This window comes from Diadema antillarum, unplaced genomic scaffold (assembly GCF_040938485.1).
Source record: "Diadema antillarum isolate AM-2024a unplaced genomic scaffold, OU_Dant_1.0 seq00000675_RagTag, whole genome shotgun sequence".
In the NCBI taxonomy this organism is placed as follows: domain Eukaryota; kingdom Metazoa; phylum Echinodermata; class Echinoidea; order Diadematoida; family Diadematidae; genus Diadema; species Diadema antillarum.
Window position 1 is genome coordinate 1,369,502 of NW_027271581.1, and position 25,738 is coordinate 1,395,239.

General features: G+C 38.8%; 1 protein-coding gene across 1 annotated transcript; it reads left to right on the plus strand.

Annotated features, from left to right (window-relative positions):
* Positions 1-6,075: 6,075 nt before the first annotated feature.
* Positions 6,076-16,376, plus strand: LOC139736997 (translation initiation factor eIF2B subunit delta-like). Its single transcript, XM_071647670.1, has 11 exons — positions 6,076-6,114; positions 7,284-7,568; positions 8,527-8,671; positions 9,376-9,476; positions 10,227-10,402; positions 11,012-11,119; positions 11,529-11,631; positions 12,948-13,078; positions 14,044-14,221; positions 15,253-15,433; positions 16,177-16,376. Exons 2-11 carry the CDS (start codon positions 7,320-7,322, stop codon positions 16,374-16,376), a joined length of 1,572 nt encoding a protein of 523 aa, XP_071503771.1. The 5' UTR covers positions 6,076-6,114; positions 7,284-7,319.
* Positions 16,377-25,738: the final 9,362 nt, after the last annotated feature.

The window sequence follows — 25,738 nt, forward strand, 5'->3', positions numbered from 1 at the left end:
TCATAATTTTAAATAATGCTGTATATGAATCAACAGCTCCATGTAATAGATCTGTGGAATTTATTGTGGTTCTTAAGCAGGGAAACAAAACTTGTAATAACCTTAAACAAATTACACTTAACAAGGATGATGACATAGTAGGCTCACATATTTCAGAAATGTAGCAGTGTAATTCCATTACAATACCGCTTGCTTGCGATTTCACCTGTGTATAATCTATGCATACCTTCTTCTTTTGTTCTGCTTCCTTGAGCCCCAACTCATACATTAAGGTGACCCTGCCATGTCATCATCCTTGTTCATTGAAATTTGTTATAAATTTCGAAAATGTTCTTATTCTTCATCCCAACTATGATAAATTCTGAAACTCTGTCCTCAGTATAACTAATTTATAGTTGTTCAATTGTAAAAATCTGAAAATCATCGGGAGGTCTCCTTTTAAAGAGAAAAAAAAAAATGGAAGGAAGGACCAGAGAAGGTGGAGTTCAGAATATTACCCCTTTCTGTGACAGAAACTTTCGACAGTGTGTATAAACGCTATGTTTTTCATGTTCTATGTGCGTGTGTGTGTGTGTGTGTGCGCCAATGGGCACTCAAAGCACATAAAGAGTTAACCTTGACAGATGTTCACCCCCCCCCCCCATTTTGTTCCCGACTATTCGGTGGAAGGAGGACATACGTGGCCTACCGCTGTGATATTGTACTTGATTCAGCATCTACCCCCAACCATTGTGTTACAAATAGACAACTCCAACAGACTCTCATGCCATTGCGGGTTTTTTTTTTCACTCCTTAATTTTCGTTCACCATTGTTACTACGAGGGCAAATTCGTCCGATGTCTCATCGAACAATCAATGGGGGAAAACCTGGCCAAATCTTTTCATGCTTTTCTTCCCGGGGTCAATGTTGTCGCGCTACAAAATGCCGAACGCTGATTTGGTTTTCAAAAGAAGATGATAAAGATCTTATATGAAATCTATCATACCTAGTTTGAATTGGGAACCCTTTGCATTTTCACTTGCAGACTACATGGCGTGAGCACATTACTACATGCAATAGCTACGAATGTATAGGCCTAAGTGATGCGGTAAGTGTCAACAAATCATCAGATGAACAAGGAATTCTATAGGGGAAAAAAAGATGACATGCTTTCTGGTGAAATCTTGACATCTTTATTTGAAATGACACAAACCATTCTTTCTCTCTTAATCCTTTTCTACGTGAATTTAGCCTATAATAATATGTGCACATGATCATTATGCGGATTCAACAAACACGTCAATTAATAACAAACGAGCGCTGCATCTTTTTCCAACAACTGTGATGAAATTGACGAAAACGTGTTTTATATAATCTTATACCATGTTCTTAAATAAAATCTCATGAATATCTTCTTTACATTAAAAACAATTTAGAAAAATTATGTGGCAGTAATATTGGTAAGAGAACTCACAATCAATCAACACGTTGCTTATATCAACCAATGCTGAATATACTAGTAAATGAATAAGAAACCAGGGATGATAGGTGTACCTTTTGTAATTCAACGCTAGAAACACATATGTGCATGTTTTATGACTGTGAAGCTGTTTGTGAGCTCAGACACGAATTTGTACACAAGATTAGTGATTTTTTTTTAAATCTAAGGAGATTTTTACGAGGAAAAGACTAATGTGTGGTTTCATCAAAGATTGGAGAGGAAACAAGGAATTGTTGTTAAATCATATGATATTAATTTTCAAAAGGTACATCTATATCAGTAAATGCAAAAACACAACACCGTGTTTATCTGGATTGATATCTTTCATTCACATTTCAACACAATATACATAGAACTTACTATTGCCAAACAAAAGAAAACTGAGGAAATTCATTACAAGAACTGGTTCCCTGCAGAAAATATAATCCTTATCCTTAATCAATATCATTAACCACTATGTGCATCTTATGCTGTTTGATGTAATTTCATCGTTACATTTTTTGTTTTTGTTTTGTTTTGTAAGTTAATCATTATATAACCATGCAGTGTTGCTTTGATGGACGTGTCAATTATCTGATCAATAAAATGGTTCAAAAGAAAAAAATCACGCATACTTCCAATTACCACGTTTTAGAAGCAGCGGGCTTAAAGTCCCACGAAACGAGCACTCTACCCTACTCCTATAACATCGATTGCTTACACGTCCAAAACATTGTCTGTATTGCACACACAAGTGCTTTCTTCTAGGTCACGTCGGTCTTGGTTTAATTCATAAAGGAAGGCGGAAAATTGACGACCAAACTCAGTCGTCCGGAGACATGTATTGTACATCGAAAGAGAAAATCGATATCATCGTTATCACGCGTCTACCGAAGGCTGTGGTTACGATCTTCCTTTGCCTAATGTCGCTTGCTTTCTGATAACACACAACGTATACTAATTGGTTCTTGCAATACATTTATTATAGATCCTACAATGAACATTGATTGATTCTGGGAATAGTAACAGAATAGATAAAAGAAGGACAACATTAGAATACTGAAGATGCTAATGTTAGAATGAGACTTCTGTATGCTGCTGAAATGAGATCTTGTAGGTTTTTTGTATGACATGAAAATAAACCCTGAGTATGACCGTAAATTGAAAACAAACGCAGTCTTGGTCCTTATCATCACCATAAGAATAATTACAATGTTAGGCATATTACTTTTATATTATGAAAGTCATCATACTAAAACACTATAAACTCTTACCTTTATTTTCATCGATGCCATTTCCTATATCGGACTCATCATTATCGCTATGGTAAAGTATGGTATATAGGGTGTGTGATGTCATTTTGCATGCGAGATTTGTGCTTTGTGCTGTATGCTTGTAGCTTATGTACATCCCCAATCATATATCATTGTATACTGTATGTGATGGCTGTGCGCCATTGAAATTTTGCAGCTCCCATATACAAATTAGCTCTAATCAATCAAACGGAAAGAATTTTAGGAGCGCTAGTAGTAGAAGTAATATTGATAATAATAATGATAATATCAGTTAGTATAGGCCTAATAGTAGCAGCATCAACAGCAACAGAAGCAGAAGTAGACGTAAAAGTAGTAGTAAAAGCAGAAGTAACAGTAAAATAATTATTCATTCATTTTTTTCATTCATTTATTTTTTTCATCTCCAGCAGAACTTGTAAATACATTTTTTTTCTCACATAAAACATAAGTACATATGTGTCAACAATTACAAAATATGAAAAATGATATTTAAGGATAAACAAATGATAGGGTGGAAAAAAATAAGCACAAAACATTTTGAAGTTTAGAAAATGCAGGAGATGGGGAGGAATGCTGAAGAAGCAATGCTTGTAGGGTGCATTCCCCCCAAACATAGTGAAACAAAATATACATAAGATATCATTGATCTTTTACTTTTGTACACGAAATTCAATTTACAAAAATGAATTACACAAATTACGAATAAAAACCTAACTAGCCCTAGACAGACACCCAGACAAATCCAAACACTACGTCGCTGTCATGCAGAAAATAGAACGGGAAAGAAAAGACAGAGAAATGAAGAAGAAGAAGAAGAAGAAATAATATGGTTGGAGAATAGAAGAAAGAAAGAACTATGTCGATTGAGAAGACAAGAAGTGAAGAGTGAACGGAACCGCTAAACCATACGCATAATATGAAGGGAAAGATGAAAGTTAATATTCCAGTAATTCTGCAATCATTAAAAATTCAACAAAATTTTATCTTTTTGATTTAAATGTGAAAAATACATATATTTAATAATGACGTTCAAATGAATTATTATAAATATCTAAAAAAAATATTTAACTTAACTTTAAAACAATTCAAACTTGGGGCCGTTTTCAAATTATCACTAAGGCTATTCCAAAATTTTGGTCCAACAAATATAAATGTGGATTGAGTGAATATAGTTCTGGTTAAAGGTAAATGAAATTCATTAGAATGACGAGTCGGGTATCTGTGGAAGGAGTTGTTTCTCACAAACGTCCCAGTAAAAGTGGGAGGTAATAAATCATTACTGAATTTATACATGAATTGGCCAAGATGATACTTATACAAATCAGTTACCTTTAAAATCTTATTTTCAAAAAAATAAAACGTCTGTATGAGATCTCCAAAATACATTGCAAATTATACGCAGGGCTTTTTTTCTGGAGACGTAACAGTCCATCGAGATGCATTGAGTGCGTATTTCCCCAAGCTATGATACCGTAATTGAGACAAGGCAAAATCAAAGTTGAATATAGCATAAGGAGGGTGGGAATGCAAAAAATAAAACTTAACTTTATTTATAACACCAATGTTACAAGATATTGTATGACAAATATTATCAATATGTGTCTTCCACGAAAGTTTATTATCAATTGTCAATCCTAAAAGCTTCGTTGATGAAACTACATCTATAACAGTATCATCTAAAACTATATCATTAGGAAGACTATTCAAAGAATTACTAAATAACATACACTTAGTTTTGAGAAGATTCAAAGACAATTTGTTTGATCTTATCCAATAAAGCAACTTTTGAAGTTCTGAATTTAATGTATCCACCAAAATGTGGGGATCCGAATGTGAAAAAAAACACGTTTGAATCATCTGCAAACAACAAAAAAGAGTGTGAGAAACATTTATCATTTACGCTGTGTATAGGCCTACGTTAGAAATACTTAGAATTAAGCAGCAGTATACTGCTATATTATAGTAGTATAGGTAAAAGCTGTAATACGTAGCAGTAATGGTCTAGTATGCCTAGTAGAAGTAGTAATAACTTAGTGGTCGAAGTAGAAGAAGTAGTGTCGTAATGATAGTACAAGAAATAAAAGAAGTATACGAGTACAAGAAGGAACAGTGGGAGAAGCAGAGCCACACGTCTGTACCATATAGTAAGTACCACAATTGTAGCAATCTAGGAGTGACAGTGTAGTATAGTAGTCAGAGTGGCGGATTTATTGATGCTTAATACTGCATTCCTAGTGCCGCATGAGACGAGGAGAGATGTGGTCATTCCTTAGAATATTATCAATAATCACACGATCATCGATAGGGCCTAAACCATGGTCAAGTGTTAGAAATACTACGTCACTGCGATATATCTATGTAATGCAGCATGGATCCTTGATATCACATCTTCGTCTAAAATTATGTTTCAAGACCGTGCCACTAAACCTAGAGTATCAATAGAGTATCTTTTTTTCCGCTTCAATGTGTTAAAAAATGTAAAGTCAGAAAACAAACAGCATGTATTGAAATCAATATACTTCATGCTTTCCATTGCGATATATGTCATCGAGTAAGCATTTGGGTCATGATGCGGTACACACATACAAATTCTGATTCACCGGTGCCAAGCCCATGCTTTTATCCTCTTCAATTCAAGCGCGCCCCAATGCATCTTTGCTCAATACCAAGTTATCTTTGTGACCGAAATACCGCCTTGTCAAGTTGCGAGAGAGTGGGTTTACGTGGTAAAACCGCCAAGCTCCAAGTTGCAAAGGCAAAGGAAGTTATCGATATGAGCGGTGGAAAAGATGCAAATGAAACGTCTCATTCTAACTTACCCTTAACTGTCATCTTAGTGTGATTAATTTCGTCCTCTGTGTAAGTGTGAAAAGGGATGAAACTCGTTGTAAAACTGAAAACTGTAGGCTTGTCGCTATCACGGAAATATGGGTGGAATACAAGCATACATCGCTGGTTCGTCTGACTTCGCGGGTGCGGTGGTATTTTGCCATGTGTGTTATGTTCTTGATAAATTACTTGAGTGGTAAACTACATTATACGTATGGGGGTGTCAGCTTGGTGAACGAAAGGGGGACTTGAACATTGCTAAATGCATTAAGGAACAAAGCTCATATAGTTTAGTTAAAAGTGATTTATAAGTTATCAACAGTTATGCAACTATAATTTGGTTCACATGAAACTCCCAAAAGGCATAATATATTCCATCTTTATATGATATCCAACATATTGTACTATCCTCACCACTGTACCAGTGCACACTGTGCTATAACATGGAACAGGCTTTGTACACTGTACATGATGAAATTGTGTGTAAAATCTACTCTCGCGTCGTGTACAGTGACAACTGCCGACAGTGGGTAAGAAAATTATAATAGTACGCTTTCTGATTGCCGTTCGCTATTGCTTGTAAGAAAATAAAACTGATTTTATGTCATCCTAGGCTGAAACTATGTAAGAAAAAGACCAAAGCTTAATAATGCGAGAGAACGGGTGTACCCATGCGGCAGTGAGCCAGTGTTGCATCCAGATGGATCGTCATCCTCAGTCCCATACGTTCGATAAATTGTGAGTGTTCAGCAGAACCACGCAAAACTTGGCCCTCGTACCTCGCAGTCGGGCATGCCATGGATGGGTCTCGGCGCGTCAATTCAGCGCCAGAACGCATGATAAACGGCGAAAGAGAGATTGATTCAGAGTACTCATTTGACGATTTAAAGTGACGACAAGCCCAGACAGAGACGGTGAAAAGTTTTCAAACATTGCCTTGAGTTACTTAGAGATTGAATTTCATGCCATATTCAGGCACCCATTCCATTGATAATTTGTTAATTATGCCATGGTTGTGGTTTCGAAACTGTAACTGCTTTTGACAGCTGGGTGAGTGCTGGTAGAACTATGCTAGTTAAAATTTAATGCTGTTAGTATTGATATTATGTACAGTTGTATCTCATTTAGCCTTTATCTAGTGCATGCTGCACCTAGCTTAGGTCGGTCAAGGGGCCGACTGTGTGTTACCGTACTTATGCCACGGTACAGTTAAGAGGCCACTGAACAAGACGCAGATTTATTGGTCTACTAAGTAGTAACAGTTACTAGTACTACTAACTGTGACCATGCCAGCCAGAATGCCAAACGCGAAACTCCCACAGTTCAACTCTGTACAAGGAGTGCCCTGCCCCTGGGGCTAGTCTACGCTACTACCTACCTAGCTTGCACAGTTCAAAGCTTATCTCATAAATTTTATATAAATTCATTCTTTCTATTTGCCGTGGATATTCTCAGTTTTTCTCCTGTTATTTTGTTTAACAGTCAATAACACATACATTTACTTCACCACAAAACACTCTCTTTTCTTTGATTTTTTCTTTCTTCCTCTTCCTTTTCTGACACTTCTCCAGAGCTTTTTTTCCCCTTACAACTTTGTATGTCATAAATATCATAAGTTATGATATTGCAAGTTGCTGCGTAAATTGTCAATGTTGTTACTCATTCTTATTTTGATATCCGTGTTTTGTTTTATCTCCAGTCTGTATCACACACAGTACATCCTTATACAGACACGATGGCTGAGGCGGCAGTCTCCACTGCCACTGCTGTGGACCCTGCGAAGGGCAAGGTGGCACAGAAAGATGGGGCTGCAGCGGATGGTAGCGAGGAAAAGAAGTTGTCCAAGAAGGAGAGAAAGGCCCTGAAGTTGAAACAGTTACAGGAGGAGAAGGAGAAAAAGGAGAAGGAGGCTCTGCAAGGGTCTAAGGATGGAGCTCCACAGAAGAGCAAAGCAGAGCTAAAGGCAGAAAGAAGAGCAAAACAGGTAGGACAAAGCTTTATCCTTTTCTTGTGGTTCTTGCAAGCATTTTGATTTTGAATCTCCCAGTGCACACACAAACATGTTTGTGCACACACCTGCACATACACTGTAAATACTAATAACAGGAAGACATAACCCTGAAATAACCAGCTACGTGTATATCTATATCAGTCTAGTACAATCGTGTGGCTGAATGCACACTAAATAGTGTACATGCATTACTTTTACAATTTTGCCTGGAGGTATGGATATCTTAATATTTAGGTCCTACCTATGTATTACATTTTGCAAATTTTTGATGCAATATCAGTTTAACCTTGCCTGACATAGTGACAAATTGTAGGTGCTAGATATGCAATGGTTCAGTTGAAATGCACAGTATGGAAAGAAAATATAACATGAAATTTTATCATTTATAACTTTACTGGCTAAGTGAGGCATTATTTGAATAATCTTTCACTCATTTAAAGAAACTAGTTCAAGTATACTTGGGCAGGTGTCAATGGAAATGTGTGTTGTAGCAAGATCAGCTTGTCTTCAACAGCCAATGGGCATCAAGACTTAGTTTGTGTGATATCTTGTTGTTTAAATGGAATTGTCAGTGTAATAAAGACATGTATTGGCCCTCATCAATTCACCTATCTTGGTAAAATGGCGTCTATCAGAAACTCCTTTCTTATCAGTCATCTATATTTGATTCATAGAGCTCTAACGAATTAATATTATTCTAGGAGTAATCAACTGAATTCAGAACAGGTTATTGTACTATTTCAAGTGTTTTCTGCAGTAATCTTTGCACAGTGAGGTATATGTGAGTTGTTCACAGAGATGTTGCTTTTGCAGCACGCATGAACAAATTACACTGGAATTATTGTATGTACCAAAATGTTACAGTGAGGCTGTAAAACAGTGAAAAGTTAGAAAATGGGACTGATTCATTAGAATAATTTTCCCCCAACAGGAAGCAGAAAGAGCAGCAAAGTTAGCCAAGAAGTCTGGGGAACCAGCACCCAGTGGGACAGGATCAAGTGCTGGGGGAACCAGTCAGGCTGGTGGAACCACTGCCAATGCCTCTCAGAGCAAGCCCACCAAACAACCTGCAGAAGGTGAATTAGATATATCTATGTACTGACATGTTTCGTAGGGTGTAGAAGTTTTGTGCCCCTCCTGTGATATGATGTCAGAGAACTAATAAAATTGTGTAAAAATACATTACATCTTGTCCAGAAGAACTTACTAGCTCACATATAATGTGTTGAGAGTGAGTGAGATTAAGGGACTCATGAATTAATTTTTTTTTTGTTTCCACAAAGTAATCGGCTGAAAAAGTCATACTTTAACAGTGTATGTCATACTCCATAGCATATTATCATTATGAGCATAGTATGTACATATTATTCATAGCATTTATGCCAAGTGATGTCAGTGATGTGAACGGAGAATAAAATCTATGCAAAGATCTTGATTATTTGTCTACAGTCACTGTCTGCAATGAAAATCTCCAAATTGTGATTATATATGGACGAATAAAACAGGCACCTTGTCAATATATATTTAGTGCCTTTAATCTATAACCCTACAAACTGTGTGTATATCCAGTGTAGGATGTCAACCAAACCAAACCAAAAAAGGATGTGTTTCTGCTCTTTGGTATTTCCATCAGAAAATGAAGAAATTGTTTGGCTGATGACACCAGCTTTTATGCCTGTGATATGCAACATTTTATGCCTGTGACACATTTCATTCCTGTGATATGCAAATCAGTGTAATTCAATGTAATAATTCACTAATAATCCTGTGCTATTTTCAGCAGCACACAGCAAGAAGGACATGTACCGAGTGTCAGATGACATCAAACTTGACGACCCAAATGTCCAAAAGAGGATGGCTAAAAAATTGGAAAGGCAACAAGTAAGTTATTTTGTTTCCTCCTTGATTCAGAAATGTCACTTTAGGCTTTAGAGTGAAAGCATGTATTTCTCATTGGCAGGAGTGCTCATACTGAAACACCAAACTGAACTTTGCCAAAACATGTTGAGATGTTCCAAATTAAGTTAGTTGATACGTCACCCTTTATGTACACTTGACTGTAACCTGCCGAGCTATTTCATCAACATTTTGGTAATCCCTCCAGACCTGTGAGTTAGCCAGCCCACTTGGCCATAACAAAAGGAGGGCCATGGTGACACAATAGGGATTAAGGGGATAAGATAATCTCTATTTATTGGCAATCAGTTTCCAGAGACCTGAGCCAATTGCCATGGAGAGCACTCCAGGGGACATACTAATCAATTAGCAAACAAAGCGTATAAGGATTTAGTAAAATGAAGTGAAGGATGGCATCAGTAAAATGTGTATGAAGCAGTGAATTTCAAGCTTGTATGATGTGACTGAGAAAAATGTGAGATAAATTGGAAGAATCAAAGATGGTATACTCGCATTAACCATTTTATGTGTCATGTTTAAAGCATAGGAGGTTACCTGTCAGATCCAGAGTGCTATAAATATCCTTTGATTATATATGTATATTTAAAGCAAATATGTATGACAACCATCATCTTAACTGGTTTGTCATCCCAAGACCACTGGGTAGCCAGTCACTGTCCAAGCCAATTTCACACCTCTCTATACATGACTGACCTTTGACCTCTGTACCCACAGGTTCCCAAGAGACCGGAGAGCCAGAAGAAGGTCAGCCTCTTCTCGCACTTGACCCAGTTTGAGCGACAGGTGTCGCTGACCAGCGAGCTCAGCTTCGCTTCTGGGGGCATCCACCCCGCCATCATCAAGCTGGGTCTGCAGTACGCTGAAGGAATCATTTCGGGAGCAAACTCGAGGTCAGTGGTAATGCAAGCTCAAGCTATGACTTCCCAAATCTCCAAAATACTGTTTAGAGCTGATGTAAGTGCCATGGTGCATCCTTTGTCCCAGGATTGAATGGCATTCTGCATTTCTTGTGATGTTGTTATGCATTTAGTTTGTGGATGATGTTGCCATGTAGCTTGGAAATTTTTTGATTATTTTCACTGGATCTTCTGGCACCACTAGCATGGAAACATTTGAACGGGAAGTGCTCTAACAAGTTACTTTCTTTTTGCAACAAATATGAATGAATCTCACTCTACATACATGTACCTTGTATGATAGTAACAGAGATGCCAGTTGTTACTGTTATTGCAGTATTCTGTACTTTTTGTTTACCCAAAATATGGCAAATATTATGGAAAATACTATTTTTCCCCAATGTTATTACTACACATGTCTATTGCAGAAAGGTAAAAATACTGTTTTTCCTCCAAAAATATGCTTTTTCAGCCCTCAGAATACTGCAATGCTGTTACACAAGGTTGGCATCCCTGTAGTAAGCTTTTGTAATGTGTGCAAGACACTTGTTTGAACATGCACAGAATAATAAATGTATTTCCCTTTCCCTGCTTTTGACACAGGTGCATAGCTCTACTAGTTGCTTTTAAGAAGGTCATAGTAGACTATACCACACCCCCTCAGAAGGACCTTTCCAGGGACCTGGAGAGCAGAATAAAGCCCTACATCAAGTAAGTAACCATGGCAACCTTTTCCTTTTTCATTATATAACTGCTGTGTTGTGAACAGAAAAAAAGACCCCTTTCTGTTGCTCATGACAAAGGTGGCAACTGTGCACATGAAGCTTTTAAGTTGGAATATTTGAAGTTTAGAGGCAGCAGGTTACACACCCTTCTACCACATCCATTCTGGTTGTAAGCCATAGCAACAATTGTCAGTACGTTTGAACAAGCACAGAACGGGTTTGTGTTCATAGATATTCACTGTTGCATCCACCTGTATTGAATCGTAATGACTTCATAATACCTTTTATTCCCCTAAGGATTGAGATGAAGTACACTGTATGATCAGATATGCTTGCAGCTTTCTTGAGTATTGGTATTTTCTTATACTTTTCTCCTTCTTCTCTGCGTGGTGAAGTTTTCTGAACCAGTGTAGGCCCAAGTCAGTCAGCATGGGGAACGCCATTAAGTACCTCAAGATGCAGATCAACCACATCCCCCAAGGCATGGCTGACAAAGAGGTGAGCTTGCCAATCATTGACTTGATAAAATTACACTTTTCCTCTTTAATCAGGAACCACTTACATAATTGTTTCTTGAAGGAAAGAGATGATCATTCACGTAGAGGAATGAATATGTGACGTGACAAATTTTTGGTTGTCACTATCTGTACAAAAAGTATTCTCAGATTGCAACTGCTGGTCTACATTTTGAAAGGCATTTCAGAAAAAGGAACCCGAAGGATTCGAACCTGTCATCTACTGCTTTCCAGGCAGCAGCCCCACCACCAGGCTATCCCTGGTTGTTGGCTGTGACACAATGAACTTTAGAACAAATGCCCAGGCTCTGAAATTCTGACATTCCGACCTGGAGATGACAGGCTTGAATCCTACTAGTTCTTTTTTCTGACGTGTTTGTTAAATTTTAGATCAGCAGTTGCGATCTTACCAATGCACTTTGTAAAGAGGGCGATAACTGATTAAAAATTTGTCACAGCTCATACTTGTTTCTTGTTTTGCTGACCACTTTGTAAAGAGGGCGATAACTGATTAAAAATTTGTCACAGCTCATACTTGTTTCTTGTTTTGCTGACCATTGCTTGTCACCTGTGGCAGACAATAAGAGGTCAGTTTCACTTTCACCCCATACCAGCGGGGGTGTGGGGTTGTCCACTTAACCAGTTTTGTACCTTTGCTCTCCACAAGAAGTGAAGCTGGATCTCACATTTGCATGGGCTGTGACTCTGTAAAAAAATTGTACCTTTTTTAGGTTCTGTCAGGTGAATGGAGTCTATTGCCACTTTAAATAGCAGAGGGGGTAGTATGTTAATGCACGCGTAGTTCACAATGGGCCTTGCAGTTGAGGCCTTTGGTTCATGAGGCAGACACGGTAGTGCCTGAGTGAACCCACCTCGCCACCCACGAATGTGAAGCACAAAAGATCTGCAAGAATGTGTATGGGTCTGTGGGGATGGGGGTGGGAATTGGGGTGTGAAATTAGCTTCAAAATACTGCAGAATGCCAGAACAAGTTTGATATACAATGTACACATAGACAGGGCAATATGAAGAGAATCTCTTGCGCTTTTAGATATGGGACATTTGAGCAATTGCCTCATACTAGTACTTTAAATAGGCATAATGTCCATACTTGTCACTTGTCTTGTAGGGAGTTTCAATTGCCCTCTGTGGATAAGAGGGTTTTGCATTACCTGTGGAACCATAATGATTGTTTTTGCCTTTTCTCAATCTTTTGCTGTCATCTTCAAAGTTTAATAATTGTGAAAATGTGCTTTTTTCTTCCTCCTGTATGTCCTTAAACATCCTCCACACCCATAGGCCAAACAGCGACTTTTAGAGTGCATTGACCTCTACATCAAGGAGAAAATCTTCCTGGCCCAAGAAGCCATCTCAACAACATTTGCCTGCAAAAAGATCAAAGATGGAGATGTGATCCTCATTTACAGCTGGTAAGAGGGAACTTTCTCAGAATTTCACAAAATTGTATTTACAATGACAGATTGTTTACTTTCTGTTAGAGAAAAAGAATCTTTTTTTCATTTTCATGACATAAAATATGTCCAATTTGCTCTTCTGCAGTACTACAATATAGCACAAGTGGCAAGAAATCTGATTTGCTGTGGTTTGTTGTCTTACAGTGAAAAAAAAACTACAAAGTTGTGTTGATTCCTGCAGATTTAGAGTCGTCACGTTGAGGACAAACTAATATTGCTATGACATGTAATTTTCCACAGACATCTGTCTGACTATACTCGGGACTAATCTTCTATGTGTTCATAGTTTCCCATAAGCTCATTATAAACTTTTAATTGAACTTCGTCATGACCTAGCTTTGACATATGTGTAAAAAATACACACACACACACACACACACACACAGAGTTCATACAAAGAGTCATCAAAGTTTAAAGGTATTAGCCCACATTTGTAAACCTGCAGCAATTGGTCTCATAGTTAGCATGGAGTTTGGGTATGATTGCAGTAACACCTGTGCAAAATTTCGTTCCAATTAGTCCATTACTTTCATAAAAATAAATGAAAATGCACCGTATGCATCGTATAACGCTCGCTAGCTCCGGTCCACGTACGTACTACATGCATGCGATACATGTGTAAGTTACATGTACGTAGCTATAGCCCGCGCTCGTAATTCGATTTTGGGTCGGGTTGACCCGGTTTGAAAATTGATTTTAAAACGATGATTTTCTCTCTTTTATCGAATGGTATAGACAAAGAGCAACAGGTGAGGTATGTTACTGTTATAACTTGTACTTGAAGTCCTATTGGACCTGTTTTATGCAGTTTTGATTTTCGTGGGTTTGCAAATGTGGGCTAGTACCTTTAAGCCATGCTGATGTAAAGCACAGATTTCTGTAGTACACGTATCTTCATGTCTTCCTGTTTCCCAATCCAGCTCCTCATTAATCAGGAAGGTCCTCTGTGACGCCCACAAATCTGGCATCAAGTTCCGGGTCGTCATGGTGGACAGCCGGCCAAAGGTCGAGGGTCGAGAGGGTATTCGGCGGCTGGTGGCGGCTGGCATCAAGTGTACATACATACTCATCAATGCTATTTCCTATATGATGCCTGAGGTACAAAAAGACCTAGAGAACCATCCAGATACTTGTATGCTATTGTTGGTTTATGTGTAAGTTTTTCCAGCATTGCTCAAGCAACACATAGAGACTTTCCTCTTTTTAGAGTTTCACCAGCCTACTGTAATATGATCTTTATGTATAGTTTATATGCATGTGAAGTCAGAACTTGGAAGCTGAGAGTAAAAACACTTACAGTATTTTATGATACTGAACAATTTGAGCATGACCATGATCAGAAATGTTTGGAAATGTATTGACATAGTGTGAAGAGCAGGCATTGATTTGCTTTTGCTGTCATTCCACAGAGATTTCTTTTCATTTAAGAAACTGAAATCATAATGGTTTGCATTGATGGAACCTTTCAAGGTGGAGTACAAAATGATCTTTTCACAAACAATACTATTACTGATGCCAAGCTTGAATGTAGCAGAGCATTAGTTTTTAATCATCTTGCATGAGTGCAACAAGACACATGGTTTCTCTTCTGGAAGCAATCAGAGAAAACAACATGATTTCTTAGTATATTGGATATATGGATGTGTCATCATTACAACTATATATTCCTTGGAGACTGTAGGGTGGTTATACCTTATGCTTCAGGAGCACTATTCATCGTAAACTTGATGACACAAGCACACATACTGTATGTATTCTTACGTTTGAAATCATTCAGTGGTGGATGGCTGGGTTTGTGTGTAGTCCTGAAAATGACCTACTCAATGTCAATGTTTTGGTAAGCATGTTCTTACAGTCCTCACAAGAATTTTCCCCAGGATGGTAAAAAACAGTTACCCAAATGTTGAGATTGAGTGCCAGTAGGTCCTGTTCAGGACCACATTCACATCCAAGAAAGAATACCTGGTGTACAATGAAATAATCCACTCCGAAAATTTTACCACCATGAAAATCTTCAAACAATGCCTGTTTTAAAATCACCTTTTAGGGCAAAATTATAAAGAGCTGTACTATGTTCACATTGGATGTACCTTGGTATTCATTTGTAGAACTTCCATATTTCTCCCCAGGTTTCTAAAGTGTTCCTAGGGGCCCATGCCCTATTAGCCAATGGCTATGTGATGTCGAGAGTGGGGTCATCAGTCATCGCCATGGTAGCAAAGGCCTACAATGTCCCCGTCCTCGTGTGCTGTGAGACGTATAAGTTCAGTGACAGGGTTCAGACGGACAGCTTTGTCACAAATGAGCTAGGTATGTAAGATATGTTATTATGTCAAACTGTGTGAGGTGTAATATGTATACCGTATATGACAAATATTTAGTGAAGTTTTTATTTTCGCAAATTTCGCAAGTCAGCTGCAATATGCGAAATTAAAGACTTGCGAAAATATTGACTCGGGTCCCTATATGAATGTGATGTACCTGTATTCTCTGTTCAGTACAGTACTCCACGATCGCAAATTTAACCACTCATGAAATCATCGGGAAGTCTTGATTCGCAAAAATTTAGACTTGCTAAATATATGTTGTATACAGTACCACTTCACTTACTGGTTTTCCTTGTCTCGAGAGATCTGGATGATTACATCCAATGATTAACAATTATTTTGATAAAGTATTAAGACTTCTCAGTATAATGTCACCTGTGGCAAAGAAAATTATGACAAGAGCTTTACAATCCCATTTTTTCTTCTTTATACAGTATGTGAAATTCCAATGTCAAATGACATCATAGAGACAGTGCATATGTTTCTTTCAGTTAAGAGTAAACTTATCTTCATGTTCTGTAATATTCTTAGGAATGTGATGAAGATAAAAATTAACAATTCATCGTTTCTGCCAGATTTCAAGAATGTGTAATGGTATACATGATTTTGAGTCTGGCATCATAGTACTTACAAGCAATGTTGGATAAGATTCTTTTCTTGGTCTTATCCCCCCATATCAGCCAATAATCTGATATCTAAATTCCAATTTTCATTCCATATTGCCAGGTGACCCCGAGGACTTGGTTTCTGTCAGACGACCCAAGAGCAACCTTGACAATTGGCGGGACATCAACTCTCTCAGCCTCCTCAATCTTGTCTATGATGTCACGCCTCCCGACTTCGTCTCCATGGTGATCACCGAGCTTGGGATGCTGCCGTGCACGTCAGTACCTGTCGTACTCAGAGTCAAGAACATTGAGGGCTGAAGTCCCTCCACATTATACTTGTATTTTGTTTGCATGGAGTCCCATTATTCATCAGTAGGATTTCCAGAGCCGGCCAATGTAAAATTCCATCGTTGGACATTTAGCATTCCGACCCTGAGTGAGTTGGATGTTTCGTTTTAGGTCTGGCTGAATGAAGGGAAATTCCTTCCAAATAATCCATAAGGGTTCAAAATTATAGTGACTCTCGATTAGAGACATTTGTTGATTACGACTTTCAGCGCACATACATTTGGATAGCAAGCATGGTTGGCGTTAAAATTTGTGTCTCTTACCCTGGCTTTACCATTCATGGAATGATACGGCAGATGGAATCTAAAGCAATGTGAAAATCTCTTGATTTGAGTTCTCTGTCCTAAAGACAAACTTTGGCAGTCATTGTTAGTGGTGTGCAAATTACATGAAAGGTTCTGTGAATGATAGCAGGTGGCGTGATTGACTTGTTGGAAGTCATGGAAAGTTGTGGAACACTCATTAACCTTTTATGTGCCCAGGCATGTAGGTTAATTTACTGCCAAGCTACTTGGAAAGCATTCAGGTATCCATTGAAACTTTAGCCAGGAGTACAAAAGCAAGCCCACCCAGCTGTAACAATGTGCCTTTAGTCCATAAGGTCATGATGATACAATAAGGATTATGGGGATTAGGTAATCTCTATTCTTTGACAGTAAATGTCCAGTCATTGGGGCCAATTGGTGAAGAAAGCACTGCACTCCAGTGTGTGGCAATTTGTGAAAAATAAGTATGGGGGGGGGGGGGGGGGGTTAATTGTCACAGCTATTAATCTAAACCATGCAGAAATATACTGCATGTTTTGGTGAGCAGAAGACATCTCAAGGACCCTGAAGGTGCCAGAGGGTTAATGTTTGAATCTATTCCATGAGCAGTCCAGGTTGTGGACACGTCTTGCCATCACCCCTCCCTATTAATAGTGCAACATCAACCATGAAGGGCTGTCATTTGGTCAATCTGCATGACTGTGCTAAAAGGTACACAGACGTGGGTATTCAGGAGGGCGCCGTTTCATGGACCCACACTTGTACATCTGCCATGTTCCTAATGTCTGGACAAAACTGATTCATATGCCGAGTATATTGAAACGTCAATCCCAGTTTGTCTATTCATTTGACTGTCATTCCTGGCTGGCTCTGCCTACCACATACAATACGGATTCTTCAGAGATGAAAGACAGGTTAGCTTTCTAGTTAGCTGAGGAAACAGGAGAAAGATTGAATGGAATTGGTTGAAATCATTGAATCTGCACAAATCAGATAGACCTTTGCAAAGAAATAGCAATAGGAGACAGATACAGAAATTTCCTCTTTTCAAATGTGCTCTAAATTTAACCCTAAAAAGACTGGGGGGGGGGGCCTAAAAGGGCCCCCCCCCCCTTGACATTTTGTGCGATTTCTCGGCAACGCGCATTGCTTTCACCGCGACGCTCTATGACGTTTTTGTTTTGAGTTTCCCGCACATTTTGACACTAAATTTGTGATCCCCGGGGGTATGGTTATGGTATATAACTTTTTGTACATGTATGTGCACATTGGACTGAAAATGGCTCCAAAATGTGATTTTGGGTACAAAGTGAATGCAAATTGATATTTCTCACATGGTTCATATAAATATGCTTATTTTTACTCTCAATGGCTAAATTCAATTTGTTTTAGCAGTATTGTTCTTCAAAAACGTCTGACATAAAATTTTGCTGAAAAAAAGACAAAAACAAAAGGTAAAACACAAAGAAATACATAAGAAATTCGTAAAACAATAAAATACATAAGAAATTAATTTTGATACCAAATTTGTTTTCAAGTACATTTGCTAAGAATGCCACAAAGAGTATTTGGACCAAAAATTTGCACTTTTGGAACTTTATTTACTGATTTATAGCAAAAAGTCTGATTTTTGCATAAATTAGCATAATTAATTGATATAGAATAAAAGAAGACTATTTTGAAATATCTAATTATGTGATCTTGTAGATTATATCGCACACTACCATTGTGCAAATTTTCGCGGTGATTGCGCGATCCACGGCCGAGATCTCAAGGGGGGGGTCCTTTAGCCCCCCCACTCTTTCCAGCTACCAAAATACCCCAGTCTTCTTAGGGTTAACCCTAACTAGGCCGGGCTATTTGTGACACTGCACCTCAAAACAAACAAAAAGTCGCCAGACATGAATTTTTAGTTAAGACCATATTCTGAAAGAGCAGACTTTAAGCTTTAAAATGATGTATATGTCAAATCAAATGGACTCTCCTAACCTATCTAAATATTGGAAAGAAAGCACAAACTCAGGAAAAGTGTGAACTGAGAAAAGAGGCTCTGAAGTACAGTGTCTATTCAAGCGCTTAATCTTTACCAAACCATGCTGGCTGTGCGATGAATGGGACAAAAAACAGGAAGTAAACCACCAGAGTAACAACAATGAAAGGATTATCAGATTAAACTGAAATTAAGCACGCCTCTTTAACACATTCTGTCCATAATTAATGCCAACTTTCAAAGCATTAGTCCTATCCTTTCAAAAGTTATTAGAGTTGAAAGTGAAGAGTGTGGACAAGGTTATTCAGAAATGAAAAAGGGATTCTACAGACACGCCTAATCACACTTTTCTACCAAAAATGTTCGAGATAAACTGCTAAAAAAAAACACTTTCCTGCCCGTTTTATGACACCAAATTTTAGCAGAATGTAAAAGAAGATCCGCTCTTTCAGAAAATATGAAAAAGTCAAGGTCGGCTAGGTTGACCCATTTCACTTATTTTCAGTCCTCACGCAAAATCAGTGTGTGCGACTTTATGTTCGTTTTGAGGTGCACGGTCACATTTAGGTAGTTGATAGAGCCGGGGGGGGGCCTCCCAGGCCCCCCCTCCAGATCTCGGCCGTCGACCGCGCGATCGCGACGAAAATTGGCACACACATTGCCTATGATGTAAACTAAAATACCATGAAGTTAATTTTTCAAAAAAATATCATTTATGCTAAATTATGCTAATTTATGCATAATGATGCATGAAATCAGACTATTTGGTATAAATCACAAAATAAAGCTCAAAACAGGCACATTTTTTGTGTAAATATTCTTTTTAGTGTCCTTAGCAAATGTAATTTAAAAAAATTGTGATATCAGAAAGAATTCTTAAGTATTTTATTGTTTTTTTTAATTTCTTATGTATATCCTTGTTTTTTCGACTTTATGTTTTTCATTGTTTTTTTCGATGGAATTTGTTCGCGACATCGCTGCGAACCAGAAAATATGTTATTCATTGATTTTAATCAATAAAACACCAAAATAATCATGCTTTTATGAAATTTGCCTGCAACACAGTTTGCATTGAAATTGTACACGAATTCACGTTTTTGAGCAATTTTTGGTCTGACATGCATGTACAAATTTATGCGTAACTTCGGAATCGCGTGCCCGGGCGTCGCAAATTTGGTGTCAAAAGATGCGGGAGACTTGAAAGAAAAAAGTCATGAAACGTCGCGGCGATAGCTTTTTGCGATTGCGATACATCGCGCGGAACGTCGAGGGGGGGGCCTCGGAGGCCCCCCCCCCCCCCTTCCCGGCCTAGTTAGGGTTAAGAGTCATTTATAACTTGGGTTCTGAGAGGCTTTTGAAAATTGTGCAACAAGAACGATTACATGTACATATGAACAGATGGCTCATATATGGAAAATAAATATTTTGCCTCTTTGTATGCAATACTATTAAATGAGTAGTATTGTAAATTTAGTAATCATTATAATTATAAACAATACAACAGCAAACAACAGAAATGTCACTGTGTAAATGATGCCACGAATGCCAGCAATTCAGCACCATATTCATACATACTGTAAAACACTATATTTTCGCGGCATGAAATTTCGCAAATTGGAGCCGACGGCCTTTTTCGCGGCATAAAATTTTTGCAAGTTGCCTCTAAGATTCAATGCGTAGAGTGTAGACAAGAACTTCAGGTGCATTTTAATTTTGCGAATCTTGGCTATCACAACATTCACGCAATTAAAATGCATGTGAACATTCCTCGTTTTACAGTACATGTACACTGTATGTACAAGAGACTCCTGTTATAACGAGGACCTTAGGACTGGCAGTTGTCCTACATGTATATCAAAATTTCATTACACAGCCAAACAAAAAGGTATGTAATTGTAGTCATTTTGGACTCAGAATTTTCACTTTATTGTCATGAAATTTTGGTATAAATGTGTTTGTTATACCTGGAGTGCTCTGTATGTACAGTGTATTATTTTGTGATGTGTTGTGCTGATTCACTGTGGGCTATGCAATGTATTTACGATGTATTGTACACTGTATGTTGATAGAATAATTGTGTGCCAAGTGGGGAATACTTGGCCGACACGGGGAATATCAAAACACAAAGTGTAAAGAAGATTATTGGAAAATAAATCCTACACTTTTATGATAACATGCCACTTCTAGCTTCTGGTGTTTTTGTGTATGCTCATCTGAGATCCTGCTTTATTTGTGGATTCCAAGTTGAATGTTTTTGCTTCTATAGATGCACATAGTGCAAGTGTGAGTCGACTCACACATCCAGTTCCATTCATATACAAGATCTCAAATGAAAGGTGGTACAGTGCACTCCCGCTACAACGAACACGGTTATAAGGAAATTTTGTTATAACGAAGTAAAACTTCTGGTCCCAAAATTATCGCCATTAAAGTCTATGGTACAAAATTCGCTTATAACGAACATGGTTATAGCGAAATTTTCGTTATAACGAAGTCTTTTCCGAGCACCACTGACAAAGAAAAACAAAAGAAATGTGCTCCATTATAACGAAATGCGGATCGCTTTCGAAAATACGTAGCGGAACAAGGCATTTACAGCGTCTCTGCATGGGTGAACGCGTCACATCACGGTGTGTTCGCTTGGTGCGTCACGCAGAGTTTCCGCGGGGGACTTGCATTATTGTAATACAATAATCTGAAATTGATTAACTATTTGTTTTAATGTTCACATAGCTTTCCAGTGTATGACGAGTTTTCAACAAACAGAATATCATACATCTGTATATACGTGGCTTCCTCGTTTTCGTTATATGTTGTGTTTGTTCGGTTATAACGAAATTTTGTTATAACGAAAGAAAACTGCCGGTCCCGAGCATTTCGTTATAACGGGAGTGCACTGTATTTGAAAGTTTCAGATTTCACGAAACAGTGACCTTTATTGCAAATACACATGTACATACGTTTGCAATTGAGCTGAGGAAATAGCAGGCCTCACATGCTTCTTTTTGACCTGCACACATCTTGAACTACACGTACCTGGTATTTTTTTTTTAATATTTTTTATAAAAGTTTTCATCTCATAATCTGAATGAAAATGAGAAAATCTTGTATTCTCAGCACCGAAATGTCCTCGTTATGTGATAAGCTAGTACCTTCTGTATCCCAGTATGGGCCCTAGAATTCGGATATAACACAACCCTGTTATAACATGGTTTTGTCGGTCTCTAGTCTTATGTTTCTTTTTTTTAAAGTACCATGATAGAGTGAGAAACCTGCCATAACAAGGGAATTGCCATTGTTTTTAGATCCTTGTTTAATGAGGTAAGCCCCCTGTAATTATAACTGCTATGGGTGAAGGGGATGTAGTTGTAATGCACTTGTCAATGTAATGACGCACCCCACTACCCCCGGACATGGGTGCGTCATGGTCATTTTTTGACTGACCACACGGGGTTTTTGACGGACACCACAGTCACTTTTTTGACGGACATAACGCTGCAAGTGACGAACACCACAGTCACTTTTTTGACGGACAACACGTTGAAAGTGACGCACACCTCGGTCAGTTTTGTGACGGACATCCTAGGTACATTTGACGCACCCCCGTAAATACTGAAACGATTTTTGCATACGTTTTATTCGAGCAATTTCATTTTCTTTTGGTTCGTACACATAATTTGTAAAAGTTTCGGCAAGTTTCCCTTACCATGTAAGCACCGTATTGTCATTCACCGTACATCACGCTGCTGCTACGATATTCCGAACAGTAAGTAGTACTGTATGTATTCTGTGCATGCAATCCATACATGACAATCACATGTTCCCATGTGTGCAGAATGCGCTGTGTGTGCGCGGCCATTGCTAGTGCGGTGGATGCATACTGCTGCAGCGCAGGTAGGTACACACCACGCCACGGCGCGGCATTCATAACATATTCCCGCTCGAGTACTGCGTAACTACAGCCTAGTCGCGGTACGTAGAGATCTTATTCGCACAGCTAACAGCGTCGCGCGCGCGTCTGGCCAGCTGGTTTACGTCGGGCTATCCCGGCGAGCACTAGCATGCGGCAGGCAGTTCTTCTGCTGCCGTTTCGACAGAAAAGATTGAACTAAGTTGATACATCGCTGATCAGTCCCTGGTTTGAGATTGAGTATGCATGATTTCATGGGTTTGTTGGAGGGAAAATGTAAGGAGAAAGGATGGCTTTTAAATTCTTTGCTTGCCAGATTCTGGCAAGCATTTTTTCCTCTTATTCCAAAACGCTTCCCGACTTTGATTTTCACTTGCCGCGGGAAAGCGCTCACTGTAATTTCACTCGCGGTACGTGTATCCGGGACGCGTGTTTTTTTTTAGACGGCACAGATTGGGGAAACTAAAAATCTATCGGGGACCCTATCCCTAAACCTAACCCTAATCCTAATCCTAACCCTAACCATCAAACCCTAACCCTCACCCTGACCCTAACCCTAACCCCAACCCTAACCCTAACCCTAACCATAACCATAACCAAAAACCCTAACCCAACGTTTTTCCCATAGGTTTAACACGCGCCATGCCCCAATCTGTGCCGTCTTTAAAAAAAAACGCATCCGGGACGCGTTTTTTGTAGCGTGCAAAAATGCGTGCAGTTTTCCATAGCCAAGTAACGTACCATGACGCACTCCTCGGTTCAAAATAATGCGTGTTATTTTCCATAGCCAAGTGACGTACCATGACGCACACCTCGGTCAAAATTTTGACCGACATTGATGGGATTTTGACGCACCCCTCGGTCAAAAATTTGACGGACAAAGCTGGTAAAATGACGAACACCTGGGTCACAAATTTGACGGACCAAACGAGGAAATGACGCACCCATGTCCGGGGGTAGTGGGGTGAGTCATTACATTGACAAGTGCATAAATAACAAAATAATTTACATGTACTTCCATTATAAATTGTTTTTTGTGTATGATCAGTGTGACAGTTGAATGGAATGTCATTCCTACAATATTGCATATGATGTGGTCGTAAGAGACCAACACATGTATCACTTTTTTTCTGAAAACGTACTGTAAAAGTGGAAATTTTTGTGCATTTTGCGTGGCCAGAAACTAGCCCCAAAATTAACCCACGGCAATATTTTGCCAATATTCCACAGAATTTAAAAAAACATGCATGCCGTCAATCCCTCGTTTGAGGCGAGACCCCACTTCCACGAAGCTGATGGGGTGCTATACCTCGCTAAAGATTTTTCGTTTGGGAGTTGGGAGTCGAAGTATTTGTCCATTGCAAATTAACTTTCTGCTCAGGCGTGACAAACCTGGAGGCCAAGCCAGGGTTTAATGACTCCAGCAGCTGTCGTATTACGTAAGAGCATGATAAGGATATCTGCCTGTGGCAGACCATTCAAAGTGAACTCAATTTTCTCTATCCTTTCTAAAGTTTTCAATTTTATATTCTATTGAGAAATTCTATCGTCATCCATTTTACATTTCGAACGAAAAAAATTGACCCGTAAATAACGAAAATACAGGAATAAGAAGGAGAGCATTGCCAGTTTGCCGGTGCTGACAATGTGTAATGCACACGTACACACACGTACACACACACGCACCATGGAGCTACATAGCCCATGCCAAAACCAAAACAATCTCCTCCTCTCGCGGTGCCCCCCCCCCCCCCCCCCCCCCCCCCCCCCCCGTGGCGCTGTGGCGATGACTGATGCTTAGATTAGGCCAGGGTCAAGAAACAGGTGTTTTATATCTTTGGTTTTTAAGTCATTGATTGCCAAGATATACACTGGCATTATTTACGGGGGTGTAGCCTCTTCAAACGAGAGATTTGCGTCATGCAAAATTCGTCTTACTCGGCAGAGCGTGAAAAATTACTAATGCGAAAATATCCACTTTTACAGTGGTCAGTGATGCTTTTACATTTTTAAAGTTTTCTCGTTCAATTTTGTGGCTAAAGGCTCAATTATAAAAACAAGCACATCAACAACAACAAAAACAAACATGCATATTGTCCTCACAAATGAAAGCAACAAAGATCAAAAACACGGGACAGCCAGTTTTCCATTTTCCCCTCGAGTTTATTGGAACACTCTACTACCCAGTCCACAGGACTAGAAAATTCTGCAAGATATAACACTATTGTAGGTCTTCCCTGATAACATCTTTATTCATGTATGCATGTGAAGCTGTAGAGCAATTCTAAAGCAAAATGAATTCATACTTTGAAACAGAGATCTTGTAGGGTAGGAAATACATAAGATATGTTGTGTCTACTCTCAATGTTAGAGTGTGATGTGTGCTCATTATGAATGAGACAGAAGAAGAAGAAGTCACCATGCAGAACAACACACAACAGAAGGAAAATACATGCAGAGACTCCAACCCCAAGCACCTTCTGATCTGGAGATTCTCCCGCCTGAAACCCCTAGCAAACGGGAGACTCCAACTTGATATGCACAAAGTCCATATTACGAGTGCGAAGTTCCTTGCGGCCGGGGTCCAGGGTCAAGCTCAAGGGTTCCAGATGCTCTCTCATGCTATCTAAGGCTTATTTTTCAACATACGTTAGTAATAAGTAAGAAATCATTTCAAGCGGGAGACACAGAGCCAGGGCAAGAGAACGGGAGATTTTGCAAAAATGGGCTTTCGGCGGGAGATCTCCCATCGAAAACGGGAGAGTTGGAGTCTCTGTACATGTGTCCATTCACACCACTAGAATACAAACAAACAAGAAAACAAACAAACAAACATAGAACTATTCTGATATTTTACAAATACATGTAAATTGTGATTACATCACACATCCATCACTATCTGAAGTAAATCATTTTTCCAGACATCAGCAGGGTATCAAAATGGCTGAACTGGGACACTGCAAATTCTTGTTTGCGTCCTACACAAATCCCCTGAATTTCACAAATCAGGCAATACATCAGTATTACTAAAATTCAGGTTGGGGTAGATTTTTTTTTAAAGAGCTCCAAAAAGTCTGAGTGGGGGTGGGTCTGTAGCCCCCTAACCCCTGGTCTTGAGGTCCTTGATTTGCATTGTACAGTGTACCTTCTGATGTATCTTTCTTGA

Excerpts from the sequence above, each read along its gene's own strand:
- LOC139736997 (XM_071647670.1), top strand. The coding sequence starts at position 7,320 with ATGGCTGAGGCGGCAGTCTCCACTGCCACTGCTGTGGACCCTGCGAAG. Across the intron at positions 10,403-11,011 it reads ATTTCGGGAGCAAACTCGAG|GTGCATAGCTCTACTAGTTG; the intron begins GTCAGTGGTAAT and ends CTTTTGACACAG. Across the intron at positions 14,222-15,252 it reads TTTCCTATATGATGCCTGAG|GTTTCTAAAGTGTTCCTAGG; the intron begins GTACAAAAAGAC and ends ATTTCTCCCCAG.